At 42.6% G+C, this 24,051-nt stretch overlaps 1 protein-coding gene across 1 annotated transcript in view; it reads right to left on the bottom strand.

Moving 5' to 3' along the window:
- The window catches only part of LOC138973104 (uncharacterized), a 62,283-nt gene extending 46,071 nt beyond the window's left edge, over window positions 1-16,212 (bottom strand). Inside the window, exons 1-10 of the mRNA XM_070345765.1 lie at window positions 16,077-16,212; window positions 13,528-13,548; window positions 12,362-12,507; window positions 11,382-11,533; window positions 10,378-10,561; window positions 8,124-8,285; window positions 5,138-5,283; window positions 3,576-3,765; window positions 3,158-3,342; window positions 629-797 (exon numbers count right to left, since the gene is read on the bottom strand). Coding sequence (XP_070201866.1) covers window positions 629-797; window positions 3,158-3,342; window positions 3,576-3,765; window positions 5,138-5,283; window positions 8,124-8,285; window positions 10,378-10,561; window positions 11,382-11,533; window positions 12,362-12,507; window positions 13,528-13,548; window positions 16,077-16,116 — 1,395 coding nt within the window. The 5' untranslated portion in view covers window positions 16,117-16,212. The remainder of the gene's footprint in view (window positions 1-628; window positions 798-3,157; window positions 3,343-3,575; window positions 3,766-5,137; window positions 5,284-8,123; window positions 8,286-10,377; window positions 10,562-11,381; window positions 11,534-12,361; window positions 12,508-13,527; window positions 13,549-16,076) is intronic.
- Window positions 16,213-24,051: the final 7,839 nt, after the last annotated feature.

Here is a 24,051-nt window from a genome sequence, read left to right on the forward strand (position 1 = left end):
TGCTGAAAAATGGCATTGCGTTCAGTTTCATTCTGTGAGTTCGACAGCTACTTGACTAAATATTGTATTTTCACCTTACGCGACTTGTTTCATTTCTTTCTTCCGTTCTGTTTTTCCTTTATTCTTTCATGTTTCTATATGTAGCTATTGTTAGAACATTACGTCAGATCAAAAGGTATGCGTAAATGACCGAAGACCGAGTGTAGCGACCAGTTTCATAACTCAGAAACACAGTCGCTCAACTGCAGTTGAATGAGAGATCTACAGTAATCCGACAAAATTGGGTTACATGAAATCATTTTCAGTCAGAACGCCTGGGCCTCTTAGCACAGAGAGTAGCCCGATTACAGTGCTGCGTTTGGACAAGCACAGTCGGGCAACCGCAGTCGGGTGACGAAACGGTGGTCCGACTGTCATTGTAAGACTACCGCGAGTACAGGGTTGTGGTGCACGCACCGAAAGGGGGGTGCCATCCAAAACGGATGTGAACTCACAAACCGCGGGGTCTGATTCGTTGAAATCACAAACAAATCTCAATTTGAACCGATCCAACACAACCGCGGCTGGCTCCCACCCGGCTGGTAAATTTCTCGTGCACCTCGGCCCTGGGTACAACACTGCTACTCACGATCAGCTTGCTGATGATGACTTCAGAGGGAGGTGTGTACATGCCGACGCCGACCACGGCGGAGATGCACTGCCTGTTGAGAGCCCCGTCGTCCTGCAAGCACTTCTCCAGCAGGACACTGGCACACCCCGTGGTACCGGCTGTGGTCAGCAGGTCCCAGTACACCTTGCTGTTAAAACACACGGTGAGGTGAGGTGAGGTGAGGTGAAGTAAGGTAAGGTAAGGTCAGGTAAGGTAAGGTGAGGTTAGGTAAGGTAAGGCGAGGTAAGGCAAGGAGAGGTGAGGTAAGGTAAGGTAAGCCGAGGTAAGGTAAGGCGAGGAGAGGTGAGGTAAGGTAAGGTAAGGTAAGGTGAGTTGAGGTGAGGTGAGGTGAGGTGAGGTGAGGTAAGGTAAGGTAAGGTAAGGTGAGGTGAGCATGAGGTGAAGTAAGGTAAGGTGAGGTGAGGTGAGGTGAGGTAAGGTAAGGTAAGGTAAGGTAAGGTAGGGTGAGGTGAGGTGAGGTGAGGTGAGGTGAGGTAAGGTAAGGCAAGGTAAGGTAAGGTAAGGTAAGGCGAGGTGAGGTAAGGTAAGGTAAGATAAGGTAAGGTGAGGTGAGGTGAGGTGAGGTAAGGTAAGGTAAGGTAAGGTAAGGTAAGGTAAGGTAGGGTAAGATAAGAGTTGTAGTTATATGAAGTCTTAAATTGCGCGCGTATCTCCAGACTCGGACTCAAGGCGCAGGGATCTATTTATGCCGTGTGAGATGGAATTGTTTACACAATACATCACGCATTCACATCGACCAGCAGATCGCAGCCATTTCGGCGCATATCCTACTTTTCACGGCCTATTATTCCAAGTCACACGGGTTTTTTGGTGGACATTTTTTTTATCTATGCCTATACAATTTTGCCAGGAAAGACCCCTTTGTCAATCATGGGATCTTTAACGTGCACACCCCAATGTAGTGTACACGAGTAAGAGTAAGATAAGAATAGAAACATGTTGACATAGTGGAACTCCCCCTATTGAAACCTTCAAAAAACAATCTGAGAAAACCAGGTCTTACAAAGGAGGGCGTTTTAAAATGGAGGTAGATTTACAGAGGTTGTTTGTTTGTTTGTTTGTTTGCTTAACGCCCAGCCGACCACGAAGGGCCATATCAGGGCGGTGCTGCTTTGACATTTAACGTGCGCCACACACAAGACAGAAGTCGCAGCACAGGCTTCATGTCTCACCCAGTCACATTATTCTGACACCGGACCAACCAGTCCTAGCACTAACCCCATAATGCCAGACGCCAGGCGGAGCAGCCACTAGATTGCCAATTTTAAAGACCCGGCCGGGGTTCGAACCCACGACCTCCCGCTCACTGGGCGGACGCCTTACCACTAGGCCACCGTGTTGCGTTTTTTTTTTACAGAGGTTACGTTATGAATAGAACATCTCAGAAACGATGGTCTCAAGAACGAGGATGTCTTACATTCGGCGGTCTTAACAAAGAGCTTCCAATGTACTTCCAAATTTGGGTTAGGCCAAAAAAATTAGGTCTGTTTACGGTAACATAGGCCCAAAAAAATAGGGTCGGTAGGTCGGGATTTTTTTTTTCCCAAAAAACCCACATTTTTACATTATTTTGAGATTTTTTTTCTTTTTTTTGTTTCTTTTCTTAAATGCAAAAAAAAAGTCTAGGGTCGCGCGAAAAAAAATAGGGTCGGTCGGGTTACCGTAAACAGACTATTTTTTTGTTGGCCTTAAGTATACAAAAGCGGGGCTCACATGCCTTTAGAAGCTTTGCCATGATTGCGTAACACTTTCAACAACATTCTTCTTCCTTCTTCTTCTTCAGCGTTCCAGAATGTTCTGGTTAGGCTACGTGTGAGCTCGTTTGCCCATTTGGGTTCCCCAAACTATACTCTGAGAGCATAGTCAACTTCACTCCGCTTTCGTTGAGTAGGCATGCGGGGTATTTTCGTGTTTCCCTAACTCACCGAACTCTGACATGGATTACAGGATTTTTTCCCGTGCGCACTTGGTCTTGTACTTGCGTGTACACACGAAGGGGGTTAAGTCACTAGCAGGTCTGCACAGAAGTTGACCTGGGAGATCAAAAAAATCTCCACTCTTAACCCACCAGGCGGCAGCGACCGGGATTCGAACTCACGACTTCCCGATTAGGAGGCTGACGTCTTACCACCACGCCACTGCGCCCGTCACTCTTCTTTCAAAGGCACACTAAAGATTTGTTCACGTTGCTGTAGCTGTACTGTTTCGCGAGTGGAATTAAACTCACACAAAAATCAGGTTGCAACAACAAAAAAACACAAACACACAGACAAGTATCTAGCCATGTATGGCACATTTACGTGTAGTTTACCTGAGATCACTAACAATATTGTTAACAAGTGAGACGAAAAGAGGCAAAGCGATCATTGTTTTCAAGGGAGCTGAGAACTCGCGGTGTTTCTGCGAAAGAAATCTCAAGTCACCACGCCCAACCGTCTCTACGGTAAACGCAGAGAGGCACAGGGCAAGAAGAAAAATTTCACTTACAATTTGACAGGACCCAGAGGGTTGGCAGGCATGTTCCTGTAGCTGATGACTCTGTCCATGAGGTCCTCGAGAACGGCGGGCTTCGACTGGCGAATGAGCTCCATCAGGGTCTGCATGGTCATCATCGCCTCCTTGCACGGGTACGCACTGGTTGCGTTGGCAACCCAGGTCAGCAGCTGGTCAAGCTGAGAACGAGATATTCCAGATACTGAGACGGGGGTGGACACAGGGAAGGGGGTGCACGGGGTGCACGTGCTACCCCTTCCAGCTCAACAACAAAAGAGAGGGATCCGGAATTTGGTAAGATGATTCCGTGCCAATTTCTAAACTTAGATGGCACCACATAGCACCAAAGGTTATTCCATGTATTCTCCAAGTTTGATTTTACTGCCTGACATAAGGATTGCCTTAACTGTACCTTTTTAATTCCCCAGGGAGAGATTGGCCTCTTCATTTCGCTGTGGAAACCAATGACGTATGGTTTTCTGTCCTCCACCCAATTGATTGGCATAACCATAGCCAGGGTGCAGTTCTCGTCTTTTCGGGCTACCACGGCGGGTGGGCGGGGGTTCTGAATGTCCTTGGCAGTCAGCAGGTACACCGTTTGGCTGCAAATAATAAATTCCATTGAGGTGATGGAATTTGGCTGACATAAGGGAATTGAGCTAAATTGAGGAATTCCACTGAAGCCACGGGATTTGGCGGCAAAAAAAGAACTTTCGATGAAGCCATGGAATTTGGCCACAAATGCGAAATGCCACTGAAGTCAAGGAATTTGGCTGCAAACAATACATTTCGATGAAGCCATGGAATTTGGCTACAAATAAGAAATTCCACCGAAGTCAAAGAATTTGGCTACAAATAAGAACTGTCGCTGGAGTTATGGAATTTGGCTACAAACAAAGAACTTTCGCTGAAGACAACGACTTTGGATACAAACAAGAAATCACGCTGAAGTCAAAGGTGTTGGATACAAACAAAAAATTCCACCGACGAAAAGCAATTTGGCTACAAACAAGAACTTTCGCGGAAGTCATGGAATTTGTCTACAAAAAAGAAATTTCGCTGAAGTCATGGAATTTGGCTACAAACAAGAACTTTCGCGGAAGTCATGGAATTTGTCTACAAACAAGAAAAGCGCATAGTGCTTTTAGTTATGCGCTATAGAAATCTCCTTAATAAATAAAATAAGACAAAAACTGAAGATACAAACAAGAAATTCCACTTCAGTTAACGGAATTGGCTGAAAAGAATTAATCACGTTAACGTCAATTAAAGTCAATTACGGAAGTAATGACATTTGGTTGCAAAAATCGTGATGAAAAGCAAGAATTTTGATTTTGAAACTTGATTCATTCCGTAAACTTTGTGTTCAAGCTCAAGGGGCATAACCACATGGCGTGCTGCTGACGGGGAACGATAATTTGGGACATTTTTATTCTTGATTATGACGAAAGATTGCAATTGTTTCTTAAATTTGGGACACTGAACTTCAATCTACAGAGCGATGCATACGTTACTTCTTCTTCTTCGGGTTCCTGATTTGGCCTATATGGTCCGCTGGACCCAAAAAGCAACAACAATCAAATCAATTCGTCTTCTTCTTCTTCGTTCATGGGCTTAGACTCCCACGTTCACTCACGTTTTTAGCACGAGTGGATTTTTACGTGTATGACCGTTTTTACCCCGCCATTCAGGCAGCATACGCCGATTTCAGGTGAGGCATGCTGGGTATTTTCGTGTTTCTATAACCCACCGAACTCTGACATGGATTACAGGATCCTTTCCGTGCGCACTTGGTCTTGTGCTTGCGTGTACACACGAAGGGGGTTAAGTCACTAGCAGGTCTGCACATAAGTTGACCTGGGAGATCGGAAAAATCTCCACTCTTAACCCACCGGGATTCGAACTCACGACCTCCTGATTAGGAGGCCGACGTCTAACCACCACGCCACAGCGCCCGTCGCATACGTTACTCACTTGATTGAGGTTTGCACGTTGCCCTGTTTGTAGGAGTAGGGGGTGAAGACCACCTTGCTCTCACCCACAGCCGTCCAGATGATGAAGTTGGACTTGTCGCCCTTGATGGCATAGGTCACTGCCCCTTGCATGTCCAAGTGCTTTGTCTGTGCAAATAAAGAACATTGCTTTTGAATTCAATACAATGTCGACGCTTATGACATGAGTTTTCCAAGTTTGTGCGCCAAGAAAGAAGAAAAAGAAAAAGAAACAAGTCTCGTAAGGCGAAATGACAACATTTAGTCAAGCTGTCGAACTCACAGAATGAAACTGAACGCACTGCTTTTTTCACCAAGACCACATACTCGTAGTTTCGTCAGTTCACCGCTCGTGGCAAAGGCAGTGAAATCGACAAGCCATGCAGAATAGTGCGGTAGTGGTCGCGCTGAGCAGGATAACACGCTTTTCTGTATGCCTATTCTTTTTAGCTTACTGAGTTTGTTTTTAATCCAAACATATCATATCTATATGTTTTTGGAATCAGGGACCGACAAGGAATTAGATGAAATTGTTTTTAAACCGATTTTGGAAAATTAATTTCAATCATAATTTTCATATTTTTAATTTTTTTAGAGCTTGTTTGTAATCCAAATATAACATATGTATATGTTTTTGGAATAAAAAAATTATGAAGAATAAGATGAAATTATTTTTGGATCGTTTAAAAAAAAATTTAATGACAAGTTTCCGATTTTAATGACCAAAGTCATTCATTATTTTTTAAGCCACCAAGCTGAAATGCAATACCAAAGTCCGGCCTTTGTCGAAGATTGCTTTGCCAAAATTTCAATCAATTTGATTGAAAAATGAGGTTGTGACAGTGCCGCCTCAACTTTTACAAAGAGCCGGATATGACGTAATCAAAGGTATTTATCGAAAACATAAAAAACACGTCCGGGGATATCATTCCAAGGAACTCTCATGTCAAATTTCATAAAGATCGGTCCAGTAGTTTAGTCTGAATCGCTCTACACACACACACGCACAGACTGACAGACAGACAGACACACACACACACACACGCACAGACACACACACACACACACACACACACACACACACACACACACACACACACACACACACATACACCACGATCCTCGTCTCGATCCCCCCTCTATGTTAAAACATTTAGTCAAAACTTGACTGAATGTAAAAAGAGAGAAGAAGAAACAAAACTTGACTAAATATGAAAACAAGTCGCGTAATGCGAAAATACAACATTTAGTCAAGTAGCTGTCGAACTCACAGAATGAAACGGAACGCAATGCAATTTTTCAGCAAGACCGTATACTCGTAGCATCGTCAGTCCACCGCTCATGGCAAAGGCAGTGAAATTGACAAGAAGAGCGGGGTAGTAGTTGCGCTGAGAAGGATAGCACGCTTTTCTGTACCTCTCTTCGTTTTAACTTTCTGAGCGTGTTTTTAATCCAAACATATCATATCTATATGTTTTTGGAATCAGGAACCGACAAGGAATAAGATGAAAGTGTTTTTAAATTGATTTCGACAATTTAATTTTGATAATAATTTTTATATTTTTAATTTTCAGAGCTTGTTTTTAATCCAAATATAACATATGTATATGTGTTTGGAATCAGAAAATGATGGAAAATAAGATGAACGTAAATTTGAATCGTTTTATAAAAAAAAAAATTTTTACAATTTTCCGATTTTTAATGACCAAAGTCATTAATTAATTATTAAGCCACCAAGCTGAAATGCAATACAACAACAGTCCTTATCAACGGATTTACCCAAAAAGTTTATTCAAATAACGCATTTAATTTCCTTCGTTCTCAATACTAAATCAACGAAAAAAGGAAAGCGACTAACAATTAGTGCTTGCTATTTCTGCGGACAACAGATATGATTTACAAACTGATTTACCAAGAATTCGTATTTAAATAACACATTTGATACAGCGTTTCCAAAAAGACAGCGACAAGTCTACTCACAATGTTTACACTTTCTGATTCAGCAAGAATTGTTCACTCAACTAACACATTCAGTCCCGCGGTTCTTTTCCAAGCAATATAGATAGACAAGCAATATAGATAGACTAGCAATATAGATAGACAAGCAATATAGATAGACAAGCAATATAGATAGACAAGCAATATAGATAGACAAGCAATATAGATAGACAAGCGATATAGATAGACAAGCGATATAGATAGACAAGCGATAAGATAGACAAGCAATATAGATAGACAAGCAATATAGATAGACAAGCAATATAGATAGACAAGCAATATAGATAGACAAGCAATATAGATAGACAAGCAATATAGATAGACAAGCAATATAGATAGACAAGCAATATAGATAGACAAGCAATATAGATAGACAAGCAATATAGATAGACAAGCGATATAGATAGACAAGTGATATAGATAGACAAGCGATATAGATAGACAAGCGATATAGATAGACAAGCAATATAGATAGACAAGCAATATAGATAGACAAGCAATATAGATAGACAAGCAATATAGATAGACAAGCAATATAGATAGACAAGCAATATAGATAGACACGCGATATAGATAGACAAGCAATATAGATAGACAAGCAATATAGATAGACAAGCAATATAGATAGACAAGCAATATAGATAGACAAGCAATATAGATAGACAAGCAATATAGATAGACAAGTGATATAGATAGACAAGCAATATAGATAGACAAGCAATATAGATAGACAAGTGATATAGATAGACAAGCAATATAGATAGACAAGCAATATAGATAGACAAGCAATATAGATAGACAAGCAATATAGATAGACAAGCAATATAGATAGACAAGCAATATAGATAGACAAGCAATATAGATAGACAAGCAATATAGATAGACAAGCAATATAGATAGACAAGCAATATAGATAGACAAGCAATATAGATAGACAAGCAATATAGATAGACAAGCGACACATAACTCACAGTGGATGTCCCTTCTTCTTTGTTAGCGTTGTTGAAGACGAGAGACATGGGAGATGTCTTCACACAGGAGGCGTAGTCACGGACCTTGGTCAGGTAGAAACCGTTAGGAATGGGTTCGGGCTTTGGCGTGTATGTTGTGCGACAGTAGCCAAAAGTCGTGCTCTGAAAAAAATGAGACACATATTGATAAGGCCAAAAAGAAAAATATGTCTGTTTCCGGTAACCCGACCGACCCTATTTTTAAGCGCCGACCCAAAAGGTTTTTTTCGCTTTTCGCACCAAAAAAAAAAATAAAAAATAAAAAACGGGAGGTAATCGGTCGATGAGACTTCACAATCGTTTTCGTACGAAATTTTTACACCGGAGTAAACTTTTCGTGGAGTAAAAATTTCGTGTTACACCGGCTTATCTATACATATAAATAAATGAGAGTGTCTGTCTGTGTGTGTGTCTGTCTGTGGTCGCCATACCTCTGAGATGGCAAGAGGCAGGAACAAGATAGTGTGCACGTACACTCCCTAGGTGCCGCAGATGTGCACCTGGGTTTTAGTTTCTTGATTCATTGTTTCCTTTCTCAGATTATGGACCTCCCATTTATTGAATACAGCCTATATGGTGCAAGACCAGTTCAGTGCCTACTGTTCACCTGTAGCAAGCACATCATGCCAGTGATATTAGAGACTCGCTATAATTGCTCCTATGAGGGGAAGAAATGAAGAATGAAAAATTAACTGGACAGTTCCGGAAATTTCTAGAAGGTAAGGGAGATAACTCTTTTTTGTCTGTGGTCGCCATACCTCTGAGATGGCAAGAGGCAGGAACAAGATAGTGTGCACGTACATTCCCTAGGTGCCGCAGATGTGCACCTGGGTTTTAGTTTCTTGATTCATTGTTTCCTTTCTCAGATTATGGACCTCCCATTTATTGAATACAGCCTATATGGTGCAAGACCAGTTCAGTGCCTACTGTTCACCTGTAGCAAGCACATCATGCCAGTGATATTAGAGACTCGCTATTGCTCCTATGAGGGGAAGAAATGAAGAATGAAAAATTAACTGGACAGTTCCGGAAATTTCTAGAAGGTAAGGGAGATAACTCTTTTTTTGTGTCCAAACAAAGGAGGTAAAGCTAATCATAATGGGATAGCGAGCGTCTTAAATTGCAACAGGGCTCCGCTTACTCCCGGGCGAAGAGAAAGAGAGTGTCTGTCTGTGTGTGTGTGTGTGTGTGTGTGTGTCTGTCTGTCTGTGGTCGCCATACCTCTGAGATGGCAAAAGGCAGGAACAAGATAGTGTGCACGTACACTCCCTAGGTGCCGCAGATGTGCACCTGGGTTTTAGTTTCTTGATTCATTGTTTCCTTTCTCAGATTATGGACCTCCCATTTATTGAATACAGCCTATATGGTGCAAGACCAGTTCAGTGCCTACTGTTCACCTGTAGTAAGCACATCATGCCAGTGATATTAGAGACTCGCTATTGCTCCTATAAGGGGAAGAAATGAAGAAAGAAAAATTAACTGGACAGTTCCGGAAATTTCTAGAAGGTAACGGAGATAACTCTTGTATCCAAACAAAGGAGGTAAAGCTAATGATAATGGGATAGCGAGCGTCTTAAATTGCTACAGGGCTCCGCTTCCTCCCAGGCGAAGCCGGGCTCAACTGCTAGTCCCAAATAAGAGTATGGACAGGTTTGAGATGGTCAGCCGAATCGTTTACACAATAAGGTCTGTTCATTTAAGGTGCACAATGTAAGGTTCAAATGGTAAAAAGCAATACTTTCGTCGATTTACTGTGTAGGAAAGCATGGTTGACTTATCCTGTACAAGAACATGGACAGGTGTGAGATGATGAACTGAATCGCGTACATGGGTAAGGGCTGTGGCTTGAAGGTGCAAAATGTAAGGCTCAAATGGGAAATGGCAATACTTTCGTCGATTTACTGTGAAGGAAGGCATGATTAACTTATCCCGCACAAGAGCATGGGCAGTTCTGAGATGGTGAACCGAATTATTTACAGGGGAAGGACTGTGGCTTTAAAATGTTATGGCAATACAGTGGTACCTGTAATGTGTGGTCCCTCTGATGAGAGGACATACCTCTTACAAAGACACCCGCTGGTGTCCCTTTCTTCTTTCTCTCTACCAAAATATGCCTGTCATGACAGGACACCTGCAATGTAGGGACTTTTGGGGCGAGTCCCAAGGGTGTCCTTTCATCGCAGGAACCACTGTGCTTTGGTCGCCCTATACTGACCTCCCAGACGGTGTAGGACGGCATGATGGGGTCGAACTGGACGGAGCTGTCGGGCAGGGGGTCAAGGGAGAGCTTGCGGTCCAGGTTGACCTGGAAGATGCCGATGACTCCTCGCTTGATGTTGCTGCTCCACAGCGGCTCGTTGCGCTCAAATGCCACGCCTTCCACGCTGCCCTTGTTCCACCTGAAAGGGTCAGCTTGTGCTTTCAGTCTTCAGAGTTAAGGGTGGCTTTAGTGTGAGGAAAACTGGGGTGGGGCTGGGGTGTGGATGTGTGTGTGTGTAATGAAAGGGAGGGGTAGGTGTGGGGGACGGGGTGGGTGGGAGTCAGGAGTGTGTATGTGTGTGTGCGTGCGTGCGCGCGTGGGTGCGTGCGTGTGTGTGTGTGTGTGTGTGTGTGTGTGTGTGTGTGTGTCTGTCTGTGTCTGTGTGCGCGTGCTCGTGCGTGTGTGTGCGTGTGTGTGTGCGTGTGCTCGTGTGTGTGTGTGTTTGTGTGTGTCTGTGTGTGTGTCTGTGTGTGTGTGTTTGTGTGTGTCTGTGTGTGTGTGTGAGTGTTTGTCTGTGTGCGTGTGCTCGTGCGTGCGCGTGTGTGTGTGTGTGTGTGTTTGCATGAAGCCGGAAAGTGTGGGTTTGACTCAAAATTGTCCTTTTCATAAGGGCGCTGATTGCCTAAGGCGGGGTATAAGTCATCAGATGTTAGGGTGGTTTACCCACCCCACACACGTTCTGATAAGTGAAGGAGATGTCATGGCAGAAGTTGTAGTGGTACTTTTGTTATTTTAGTGGTACTCATAATAGTAGTTATAGAAGTTGTCTTACTCGTCGTATCACGACTTGTGCTAGAGCCTGTCCGAACGTCGACTTCGCAAAGTCTGGGCGAAGGCCTTTTACCGAAAATGCATTGCTGTAGCTTTGTGCAGCAATAGCTTCGCGAAGAATAGTTTGTGTAGTCGACTTCGACCAATTAAGGACATGCTTTAGAAGACGAAGGTGACGTATTACTCACGTGAAGCCGAAGGGGAGCTCGAGCTGGCGGATCATGACGCTGTTGACGTCACCCTGCACGCCCTCCAGGAGCTGCTCCTCATCCATCATGAAGAAGCTTGGGCTCCGGTTCTGCACGAACCTGTCTATCTTCTGCACGTTCACCTCCGTCAGCTGCGCACGGATTAAGCAACACACAACGTTAGAGCACAGTCATGTAAAGTAAAAATAATAATAATAATATTAATAATAATAATACGAGAATTTATAAGGCGCACATATCTCCCCACAAGGCGACTCAAGGCGCACATATCTCACCACAAGGCGACTCAAGGCGCACTCATACATAATCTTTCTAAAATAAATGCCACTAGTGTTTGTTTAAAGGCCAGGCTTTAACACGGAATAAAACCACCCCTCCATTTGGTCATATACCAAAAATGAACAGCCTGGGTGTTCGCTGTGCACACTGGTATTTGTTTTACAGAATACATTTTGTAAAAGGCACAGGTGCCTTGTTCGGAAATGAATTCATCAACATGTTTTTGCTCACCATAGCACGCAGTCAGGGTGTTGATTTTTTGGATTTGACCAAGTGGAGGGAGGGTCTTGCCTGGCAAGATCTGAGACGGTCTTTCAAGAGGATTAGTGGGCTTTTAATTCATAAACAATTTCCAAGTCACAATGGCAAGCAATCAAATCCCCCCTTTTTTTTTAAACTCGAGAGATTTGAAATGGTAGGCCGAACTATTTTCACGAGAAGAAATGTGCCTTTACATGTGTTTCTTGATTTCGGATTGTAAGCAGTCTCTCTGCATGTTTCGAAGTTTAGCAGTCTGTCGATCTGTTTCGTATTTGATCAGATGCCAGTCTTTAAAAGAAATACACCAATAATCTAAAATAAAATAAAAGAGATTTTTGCGTACATAAACAAGAACTGCACAAATTCAGCGTCAACATTTTCTGAAAAATATATATACAATAAAAAGTGCTTTGACTTACAATAGCGGTGACTCTCTTGTCCGTGAGGAAGTAAAGGTTGAGGTTTGCAGTCAGACGAAGACCACTCCAGAGCTTGGAGCTTTGGGGAGCTCCAGTCACCAGCTGGGCTTCGTACCGGTAAATGTAGTGCCGGTTACGACGGAAAGCTGCAATACAACAGGGAGCAAATTGGTAGAGCACTGGACTTATGGTCCTGGGGTCGCGGGTTCGAATCCAGGCAGGGGCGGACACGGGTCAGCTTTATGCGCAGACTTAAAGACGGTATCCATGTCCCACCCCCGTATGACCAATCTTGCACGTAAAACAACTCGGTCATTCTGCCATAAGTGCGGGTGGCTGATTGCATCTAAACACGCACACACCTGGGTGGCGCGACGCTTGTTGCTGCTAGCTTTCTACTTGGAGAAAGCGATCCGAATTCAGTCCCAGCATTGGGATAATAGAGTTAATGAAATGAACAGAAAAAAGAAAACGAAACAGGTGAATTGAAGACATTACTATATGTGACCCTCCACCACGAAATGAGTCGCATGTCACCTCGCGCGGCTCTGCGCTAGGCTTAATATATAAGTCCGGGGAGTGTCTGGTAACAGTGTGAGGGTCACCTTAGTCACAGGCGTATAACTCAAACAGTTTTTGCTCTTTTCTAAAACGTTTTTCACCACTGGATAGAGCATACACAACTCTTTAGGAAAATGTAAAAATATGAAAATCATGCAAAGGTGACATACGACTCATTCCGTGGTGGAGGGTCACATATTGTTGGTAGGATGTTAACAATACATGTCACAAATTGGCCACTGCTCCCGCTGAGGGTGTACAACCTGAGTTCTATTCAGTTCCTGTGCAACACGAATGTTTTCGGCGTGTGCATGTACCGTACTGTAAATTATGGTTGGTCACGATCAAGGAATAAGTCTGACTATTTCATGTCAATTAGTGTGTGTGTTTGTTAAAGAAATTGTCATCAGATACGAAACTGTCAAATCTGACTGTGTTTTTTTTTGTCGACTGATTTTATTATTGCTCTGGTCGAAATTGTGAGTTGAGTTTTACGGTGAAGGTTTCTTTGTATGTTGTTTGTTTGTGTGTTTGTTTGTTTGTTTGCTTGTTTGTGTGTGTGTTTTATTTTTGCTTCTTGTTTGTGTGTTGGTATTAGTACTCACAGTCTTCGTCGACACTGGCAACTGAAACAAAGAAAACAAAAATGTTAAGTAAAAAAGAAAGATGCGCATGCGAGTTATGTATAAATTGTTTCCTTAATATTATTTAAAGTTTTTTTAAAAATCTTCCTCAATTATTTCTATAGAACAATGCAAAACCGTTTGATTAAGATAGGTCAGACATGTAATCCATCTCCCCCAACCCAAAAACCCAAACACGCTGAAACAACCAAAACAAACATAAACTGTAGCTCGGAGGGGGCCCGGTAGCTCAGTTGGTAGAGCACTGGACTTGTGATCGGAAGGTCGCAGGTTCGAATTCGGGCCGGGACGGACACGGGTCAACTTTATGTGCAGACCCAGAGACGGAAGCCATGTCCCACCCCCGTGTCATCACAATGGCACGTAAAAGACCTTGGTCATTCTGCCATAAGTGCAGGTGGCTGAATACACCTAAACACGCAGACACCTGGGTAGCGCGACTCCGTTGCTGCTAGCTTTCCACTGGGAGGAAGCGACCCGAATTTCCCAGCGATGGGACAATAAAGTAATGAAAAAAATAAAAAAAATAAAAATAAAAAATGTTCTTTTAAAAAAACGGAGCATGGCCATAAAACGGTAAAATGTTTTCAGAGACAAGCAAATGTTACAAGAAAAATTGAGGACCAAAATTCTCTGCCAAACACTTGGAATTTAAAAAGGATACTCCCATTTTTAAAAACGACATTGCTTTTAAACAAAAAGTTAGGGCGGGGATGTAGCTCAGTCGGTAGCGCGCTGGATTTGTATCCAGTTGGCCGCTGTCAGCGTGAGTTCGTCCCCACGTTCGGCGAGAGATTTATTTCTAAGAGTCAACTTTGTGTGCAGACTCTCCTCGGTGTCCGAACACCCCCGTGTGTACACGCAAGCACAAGACCAAGTGCGCACGAAAAAGATCCTGTAATCCATGTCAGAGTTCGGTGGGTTATAGAAACACGAAAATACCCAGCATGCTTCCTCCGAAAGCGGCGTACGCGTATGGCTGCCTAAATGGCGGGGTAAAAACGGTCATACACGTAAAAGCCGTGGGAGTTTCAGCCCATGAACGAACAAACAAACAAACAAACAAACAAACAAACAAACAAACAAACACAAAGTTAGAGAAAACCGAATTGGCATGAAAACAAGTATTCGTGGAAACATAAAGTGGGATGGCCTTTCACAAACAAAACCTCAAAACCCCAGTGATCCCCAATGGATAGACTCAGAGAGCGAGCATTCAGATGACACTAATATCGTAGGATAGGCGGGCTCATTTTTGGATATTGACGGGGTGAACGACGAGACATACGCACATAGAAATGTTGACAGCTGCAAAAGTCGGCTGCAATGCGTTACTAGTGAAACAACGTAGTTAGAATCGAGAACGAGAATAATGTACCATAGAACACGTACCAGGGTCATTCTTAATATTCAGGGGTCCAGTTAGTGGCATTAACTGTCTATCCTGTCTATGCTTGTTGTGTTCAACAAATAGCGCATAGAATGCATTCTCTTGATTTCTGTCATTAATAATGTAGTTAATTAATGATACAAACAGTAACAGTACAGGAGTGTCCATTTTCTGTTAGTCCAATTATTTTTCATCTAATCCAAGTCACATCCTTAACTTTCCAAGTTACATTAGGTGATGTATTTTGTACAAATGTTGTAATGTTCTAAACGTACACGTACAATCAATCTATGCAAGTATTACAATTCTTTCTCTGCGGAGTAAGGAAATATTTGCGCGCCGCATTTGCGATTGAAATATACTGGTATTGTCAAAATGTGACCCTCCACCACGAAATGAGTCGCATGTCACCTCGCGCGGTTCTGCGCTCGGCTTAATATAAGTCAGGGGAGTGTCTGGTAACAGTGTGTGGGTCACCTTAGTCACAGGCTTATAATTCAAACAGTTTTCGCTCTTTTCTAAAACGGGTTTCACCACTGGATAGAGCATAAAAATCTCGTTATGAAAATGTGAAAATATGAACATCATGCAAAGGTGACATGCGACTCATTCCGTGGTGGAGGGTCACAAATATCTCGTCGAAAAAATAAAATACCTCTCGAACATTAATGGAATGTACTAGAACCAAACTCTATAAAGACGATGTCACCACTACAAGAATGAATGAATAAATACAATGACAAGACGAATGGATATATACACAACTTGCAACCTGGATGACTACTCACATGAAATCTGGATCGCACAGAAATCACAAGAGGCAATAATTATAAGAAATTAGAATCAAAAAAACAGGAAAGGTAGGTTGTTGGAACGTTTGTTATTGACAAGACAATACATTCACAAATATATCAACCCAACGGTCTTTTAAGTGCACAGACAAACAATAACGAAAACTTATCTGGCTGATTTTTCCTTCCGCCTGCCGCGAAGCCGCAAGCGAATGAATTATTAATTTTATAAAAACTGAGCCCAATATACCAAATCCGTCTTATATGACAAAACAAAAAGTGTGGTAAAAATACAGGTACCGGTCGGAAATGATAAGAAACAAACTTACGCGCCAGGCCAACAAAGATGGCCAACAGAAAAGATTTCATGTTTGAGTCCCTCTCTGTGAAAACTCCAATGGTCAGTATCTCCTTCCTAGGTCGTGTTAGTCGAGCTGCTTAAATCCGACGGAGTGACTGACTCTACATTTTTGGCGGAGGTTTTATATTCATTTTTGGAAAAGTCACTTTCTACCACTGCATCCCACGGGAAACTGCTTCTGTGGTCAAATTTGCATATTGCTTGGTTGGTGTTTTTTGATTGGTGCACGTGACGCTCTCAAGCTTTGACGTAATGCATGACGTGTGTCAGATGGTGAGCAGGGATCGGTGATTTGTACAATTGTCACTTTTCAAAGTAGAAGGCTAGGTAAATTGTTTTTAAAAAAAAGTTGCAACAAAGTTATCCATTCTCATAGCAACTCTCGTCTTTCTCTTGCTTTTTCGCTAGTATGGCGAAGAGCAACAGACGTCAGGGCCGGATCTGGGAGGGGGGGGGGGGTTCCTGGGGTTCCGGACCCCCCCCCCCCCCCCCCCTGGCCATCCAATGTACCTCTCAGAGAAAAAAAAATGTGGACTTTGGACCCCTGCCTTCAGTTGGAACCCCCCCCCCCCCCCCCCTCAAACGAACTTGGTCCGGCCCTGGACGTTGATCTACTGGAATGGAATCTTCATACATTGATGTAGATTTTGGTTCAGGTTTAGAGCACAGCCTGTGAAATCGGTCCAAATAACCGGTGGAAGTGTGTGTGAGTGTGTGTATGTGTGTGTGTGTGTGTGTGTGTGTGTGTGTGGGTGCGTGCGTGTGTGCGTGCGTGCTTGTGTGCGTGCGTGCGTGCGTGCGTGCGTGCGTGCGTGTGTGTGAAAATCTTTTCATATGTGTTTTTTTAGCACTAAACATTTCCTAAAATTGTACTAAAGTCTCTTTGAAGATAATTTTCCACGACATTTTAAATTCTCTTCAGACAACTTTCAGCATCACTAAAGATTCTCTTTAGATTACGTGTGTGTGTGTGTATGTCTCTGTGTGTGTGTGTGTGTGTGTGTGTGTGTGTGTGTGTGTGTGTGTGTGTGTGTGTGTGTGTGTATGTGGGGGGTGCGTGCGTGCGTGCATGCGTGTGTGTGTGTGCGTGCGTGCGTGTGTGCGTGCGTGCGTGCGTGCGTGTGTGTGTGAACATCTTTAACTTTTCATATGTGTTTTTTTGCACTCAACATATCCTAAAATTGTACTAAAGTTTCTTTGTGGATAATTTTCCACGACATTTTAAATTCTCTTCAGACAACTTTCGGCATCACTAAAGATTCTCTTTAGATTACGATTGATTGTACAAAATAATCACTCATTAAAAATGTTGTTGCGCAAAATATTTTCGTTCGCAAACTTAAAATTTCATCAATACTTTCTTTGAAACCATTCTCTTTAGATAACTTTTGGTTGAGCAAAAGATTCTTTTCAGACACAGTTTGATTGCATGTTTATTATCATTAGACAATTTATTTTAAACACTAAATACTCTTCTGGTTGTACAAAAGATTCTATTTCGACATCTTTTGATTGCACCAAATATAATAATCAAACTTTCAAAATCATCTCCAGGAAAGTTTTCTGTATTAGTTTAGGGGTCATTTACCTAGCAAATTATGCAATAACTGCACTTTGACTGAGCTCCGGTCATACTGACAGTACGCTTTCAGCATTAGAAGTCTTGAGTGTCTGTCTCATTTCCACTGTCATCTGTTGGCCTTACAGTGCCAATCATAGTACAAGCCACTGTCACTGGCCTGTCACAGCCCTCTGTTTTGTTTTGGTTTATAGAGTTCGTTGTGTTGGAGCATCGTGAGAATCTCATGCTTGAAGTAGTGTTTTGAAATCGTTGCACTGCCATGGCCTTGTTGCTTTTGAGTGCTGAGCCGACATGGGTTGGTGAAATATGATTAGTTACTTAAATGTCTACACGATGGCGTTATGGCGTTATGGCGTTATGGCTAATTGACGTGCATACGCAACGGCATTGTTCGGTAGAGAGACGCACTCGCGCACGCAAGCGCGCACACACCCACACACAAGCACGCACGCGCGCACACACACACACACACGCACAACCACACAGACACACACACACACAGACACACACAGACACACTGACACACACACACACATACACACACACACACAGACACACACATACACACATACACGCACACACACAAACACACACACACACACACGCACACACACACACACACACACCACGTCTCTAGTCTCGCTTCCCAATCTAGGTTAAAACATTACTCAAAACTTGACTAAATTTAATGAAAAAGGTGCGTTTAGTCAAAGCATTATCTCCACTCTGAAAGAAGGCCTCTCGCCCAGACAAAGATGATGAACAACATATTTACATTGTTATATTTAATGATGACAAAAACACACGATTTCAACCACAAAGTATGTTTCGTTATGATTTAGCGCGCATGTGCGCACATGCCAACCGTACATTTTACTTGCGATTTACCTAGCTACGAAAATAAAATTCAAATGGAAACTAAACCATGTATTGCTGTTAAAATACATAGAAAAAGAAGCAGCCAAAACATTTGCCGTTTGATTTTGCAATCTCTAATTCAAACCTACAGATATAATGTCCAAACGGCATAGTTCTTACAAAAATGTCGCGTTGAAATGACATTCTTTGACAACAATCAGACTGATTTTTCAAGGTCAAGGTCTCCTGTGTCACGTAGTTCTACTTGCTGCACGAGCCGTTGGTTCTGTAGCTCTTGCAGATTGAGTCTTGACCGCACCTCGTCCACGTACAAAGTACCCTTCGCCCTCACTTATAGCGGCGGCACAGTAATGCCAACAGTGACAATTATTCATTTCACTTTGTGGTTAGTAATCAACACTAATAATAGTATGCGATTTTGGCTTGGCGATAAACTCTCTCTCACATACGCATACACACACACGCGCGAACATTTATACACGCACAAACATGCACACATACTCACACACAAAAACGCACAAGCGCACAAACACACACACATGCGCTCTCGCGCGCATACGCACACACAAACAAACACTCACGCACACACACACACACACACACACGCGCGCACGCACGCACGCACGCACGCTGAAGTTAAGCCTGAACTGACCTCCTGCGTATGACGTGCTGGCTAATGCCCCGCTCGTCGGGGTGTGAGAATGATGAATGTAGGTACATTCATCCAACGTTGTACATTGTTTCTTTCCAAGTGTAAAACAATACGTTCAATAATTTAGTCATACTCATTCAGACAAACAAATTTAGATTCAGTCAAACTGATACATTTAAACAGATTCAGATTCAGTCAAACAGATCAAAACAGATTAAAACAGATTGAATCAAACAGATTCAGAATTAATCAAACAGATTCAGTCACAAACAGATTCAGATTCAAACAGATTCAGATTCAAACAGATTCAGATTCAAACAGATTCGGATTCAAACAGATTCAGATTCAGGTAATCACATTCAGATTCGGTCAAACAAAGTCAGTCAAACAGATGCAGTCAAACAGATTCAGATTCGGTCAAACAGATTAAGTCTTGACCGCATGTATGTGACCAAATGAAAGAATCGACAGGAAAAAATCACAGTAAATCTTGCCTAACTCATAAAATAATCTCAAAGTAGCAAGATAGTGTACCAACCTGCCATAGCAGGTCGAAGGGTGGTTCATTGGGATAGACGAATTGTCCACAGGCAAGGACAACATAGAATTGTTTAGTTGTGTCGTTGTACTCCGACACGTGTTGTGAGATGAACAACTTCGTGTCCGTTGTCGGTAGACCATCTGTAACGAGAGATAACGTTAGGCCAAACAAAAATATATGTTGGTTTAGGGTAACGTGACCAAAAAAGATAGAGTCGGTAGGTTGGCTTTTTAAAACAAAAATTATATTTAGTCGACGTTAAAAGGGGTTACTTCCCTTAGTCTCGGTATGGGTCACAAAATGTGCAAAACGTTGAAGGGTCGGCGGGAAAAAATAGGGTCGGTCGGGTTACCCTAAACCAACATATATTTTTATTTGGCCTCATGGAGAAAGTTTTAAAATCATTATAAGAAAACAGACATACACGAACCAACAATTTAATTAAGCGAGCAATTCCAGCAGTGTTAAAGTGCATGTATCGCAGACAAGTCAAAGGGACCGTTACTTATGCCAACTTTTTGTTGCCGCCCAAATCTTCCTCACTCCTCCCACCCCTGCTCCCCTTCCTCCCATCCCCCTATCCCCACCTGTACCCTAATTTTCTTTTCCGGCCGTTCCCTTTCTTCAACTGTTGCTTTTGTGTTCTAATACAGCTTGTATCACTGCAACTCATTCTCACAATGGCAATATTGTAGATAAAGGTGTACGACATAATGTGGTCTTTTTTGTGTGTGTGTGAATATATTAAAAATGTCTGTACAGATGAAACATGTTCTTCAACGTTCATACACACACGCATACAGAAACGGGCATAATACAACAGAACACAACACCAACAACACCACACACAAACACACTGACGAACACACACACACACACATACACACACACACACACATATATATACATATATACACACACACACACACACACACACACACACACACACACACACACACACACACACACACATAGACATTGACCAGCGAACTGCACAGAAACCACATCACGTTGAGTCACAGATCTCCCATCGGCGTCAAGACAGTTGACTTCTACAGAGTAGTTTCCCTTGTCCGATGCAGTCACGTGATGAATAACCCGTCCCGCATTGGCCAGAAACGCCACCCGACCACCAGAAAAAGCGGGAAGTAAAACAAAATGGCCATGAGAAAACATGGCGATAATTTCTGTCGATTGGCCTTGAAAAAACCACTGAATGCTTTGTATACTGTCTCCTGCTGCCATGGTCAAATTCCGAGGAAGGTGGATGTTTGTTAGTTAGTTAGTTAGTTAGTTAGTTAGTTAGTTAGTTAGTTAGTTAATTAGTTAGTTTGTTGGTTGCTTAGTTGCTTAGTTAGTTAGTTAGTTAGTTAGTTAGTTAGTGCATGAGTTAGTTAGTTAGTTAGTTAGTTAGTTAGTTAGTTAGTTAGTGATTAAGTAAGTTAGTGAGTGCATGAGTTAGTTAGTTAGTTATTAAGTTAGTTATTAAGTTAGTTAGTTAGTTAGTTAGTTAGTTAGTTAGTTAGTTAGTTAGTTAGTTAGTTAGTTAATTAGTTAGTTAGTTAGTTAGTTAGTTAGTTAGTTAGTTAGTTAGTTAGTTAGTTAGTTAGTTAGTTAGTTAGTTAGTTAGTTAGTTAGTTAGTTAGTAATAATCTAGCTTAATTAGAGGCACACTCCTTCCCGTGAAAACACTCGGGCTGACCATCTCACACGCGATAAGACCACCCTCCACTTGGACACATACCAATAACGAACAGCCCAACTGCCACCATAATCACCCCCATTATCTACATCACAACAGAGTGCACAAGTGTTTCACTATAATGTAACCGAGTGCCGTAACACTACGATCACCTCGGGAGGCGAAGTGCAATCAAAAACTGTTATGCAAACCCGAAGGTTTCCATGATTATACGGACAATCGGAAACCACCAGACCCCATCACAAGCAGAATTCCACAATCCAAAGGTGTTGACTTAAAGGCCAACAACTCGGGTGCAGAGTCTGCTGCGAAAGGAGCGGTAGCCTCCCCTGTCACAATAAGAAGAGGTAACACACATTACTTACCTGACAAAAACACACTCACGCCGAGGAGATAACACAACAACAACGCAGCCATTTTCAAGTGTGTTGTTTATCAGTTATTTCTTCTTCTTTTTCTTCTTTGTTTTTGTTCTCTTGCTTCATAAACCGTTGTTCAGCATTTGCTTTGTGATTTTAGAGAGATGGGTGAATAGCATTTAGTTGTAGTTGTGATCTAATAAAACTGCGATAGAGTATTTCTGCGCTAAGCCAGTGCACTATTGGAAAGAATTAGCTTTTGTTTCACCCCTCGCGGCTAGTTTCTCGTGGTCTGTTGTCACACTTTTGTAAGGACCTGGCCATTACTTCTATGATAACTGTTACGAGAAATTCCTCTGAAGATAGAGCATCTCACTGAGAGAAGAAAAAAATCTGTCGGTTTTGCATTCATTGTGCGAAATGGTTGGCGATGGTGTGTGTGTGTGTGTGTGTGTGTGTGTGTGTGTGTGTGTGTGTGTGTGTGTGTGTGTGTGTGTGTGTGTGTGTGTGTGTGTGTGTGTGTGTTCGATATAGGCAGTTTGCTATGTGTGTGTCTATACTGGTGGTTATTGTGATGATTCACGTGGGAACGAGGTATCTAATTTAGGTTTAACAAACCGTCGTTGTCCACAAGAACAATTTGTGAAGCAGAAATTGATGCAGTGAGCGAATTCTAATACCTATTTGGACTTCCGACTTCGCAGTCGTCGCAGCTTGAGTATAATTATATAGCTTCATTAACTGACTGGCATGTATTATAAAACTTTGCCTTGTTCATTCTCCATGATATCACTTAGAAACTGTAGTGTGATACATGATTTTTCCCCGTACACATTATGTATCATAGCTTATTAACAGAAATATCTGCTGTTGTGCGCATGTTGCAATTTTACATTTTGTTAAAGGTACTGAACTTGTCAAATCCAGGTGCACGGAGCCCCTGGGGCTTTTAGTCATACCTCAGGCAGCTATCCGTTAGAAGAACTACCAAGTTTCATTGATTTGCACCCAAAGAGTCAAGAACTGCGATTTTTTTACGAATTAATTTCGTACTCGGACCCGGCTGGTCTTGACCTATGTTTGGATCTAAATTTAGATCAGGTAGATCACCACATCATGCACAAAAAGACACGTCACTAAGCAAACTATGTCAGACGTCATCATGAGTTTGTGTAAAACAAAATGGAGGCCGGAATCACTCAGTTGAATCGAACTCCGACCAAACACCACGTAATAACTAGGTTAATTTATGCACTCGCGTGAACAAAAAACTGTCGAGCTTCACAGATGTCGTCGTTGGGTAGTTTTGGGTTTGTTTTACTACCATAGGAGGATTTTTGAACTGTAAATGGACGCAGCTGCAACAACAACGCAAAACGAAGGCTGTGAGCTGCACTGTGCCTTTAAACAAAACCTGTTATCTACAAGTAATCGCGAGAGTGTACATCGTTGGCAGTTGTAGTTGTTAGTTTTGTTTTATCTGGTTCTGTACGGGTCAGAGCTTGAGTCAATCAAAACCGAAACTAAAAATTGTGTCCTGGAAACCCTCAAGGAATTGAAAGTTCAGCATTCTCTGAAACACAGGGCCGGACTACCGGGGGGGGGTTATGGGGGTTGCGCAACCCCCCCCCCCCCCCCCCCCAGCCTAAACATGTACCTTACTTATTTAATTTTTTTTTTATTATTGCTTATTTTATGCCGTTTAATGCAAGGAGCGACCATTTTCCTATCTCAGAATATGACCTACCCATCAGCTTCAGGGGGCTTCGCCCCCTGACCCCCACAACGAGGGGGGGGGGGGGGGGTGGGTTCTAGGGTTTCCGGAACCCCCCCCCCCCCCAGCCAAAAAATAAAAATATTGAATGAGGTATGCATTTCTTTATTTTACATTGAGTTTCAATTTTTGGAGTATTAATCAGTGACAAAATCTGCTGCCTGAAACTGGTAATGATCATCCTCAGAATGCACCAGATTGCACCATTTTGCATCCTTTTTTTCAAAATTTTCCGGGGGGGCATGCCCCCGGACCCCCCTAGCAAGCTAGGCGCTTTGCGCCGTCGGCTCGGCGCTTCGCGCCTTCACACCCATATCTTCACAATATACTTTTGAAAAAAAAAACAGTCATAAAATGAACTGATCCGCCCCTGCCGCCAGGGGGGACATCCCCCTGGGCCACCACTGGCAACCCCCCCCCCCCCCTCCTCTTCGCCTAGTCCGGCCCTGAAACA

The sequence above is a fragment of the Littorina saxatilis genome, linkage group LG8 (genome assembly GCF_037325665.1).
Source record: "Littorina saxatilis isolate snail1 linkage group LG8, US_GU_Lsax_2.0, whole genome shotgun sequence".
In the NCBI taxonomy this organism is placed as follows: domain Eukaryota; kingdom Metazoa; phylum Mollusca; class Gastropoda; order Littorinimorpha; family Littorinidae; genus Littorina; species Littorina saxatilis.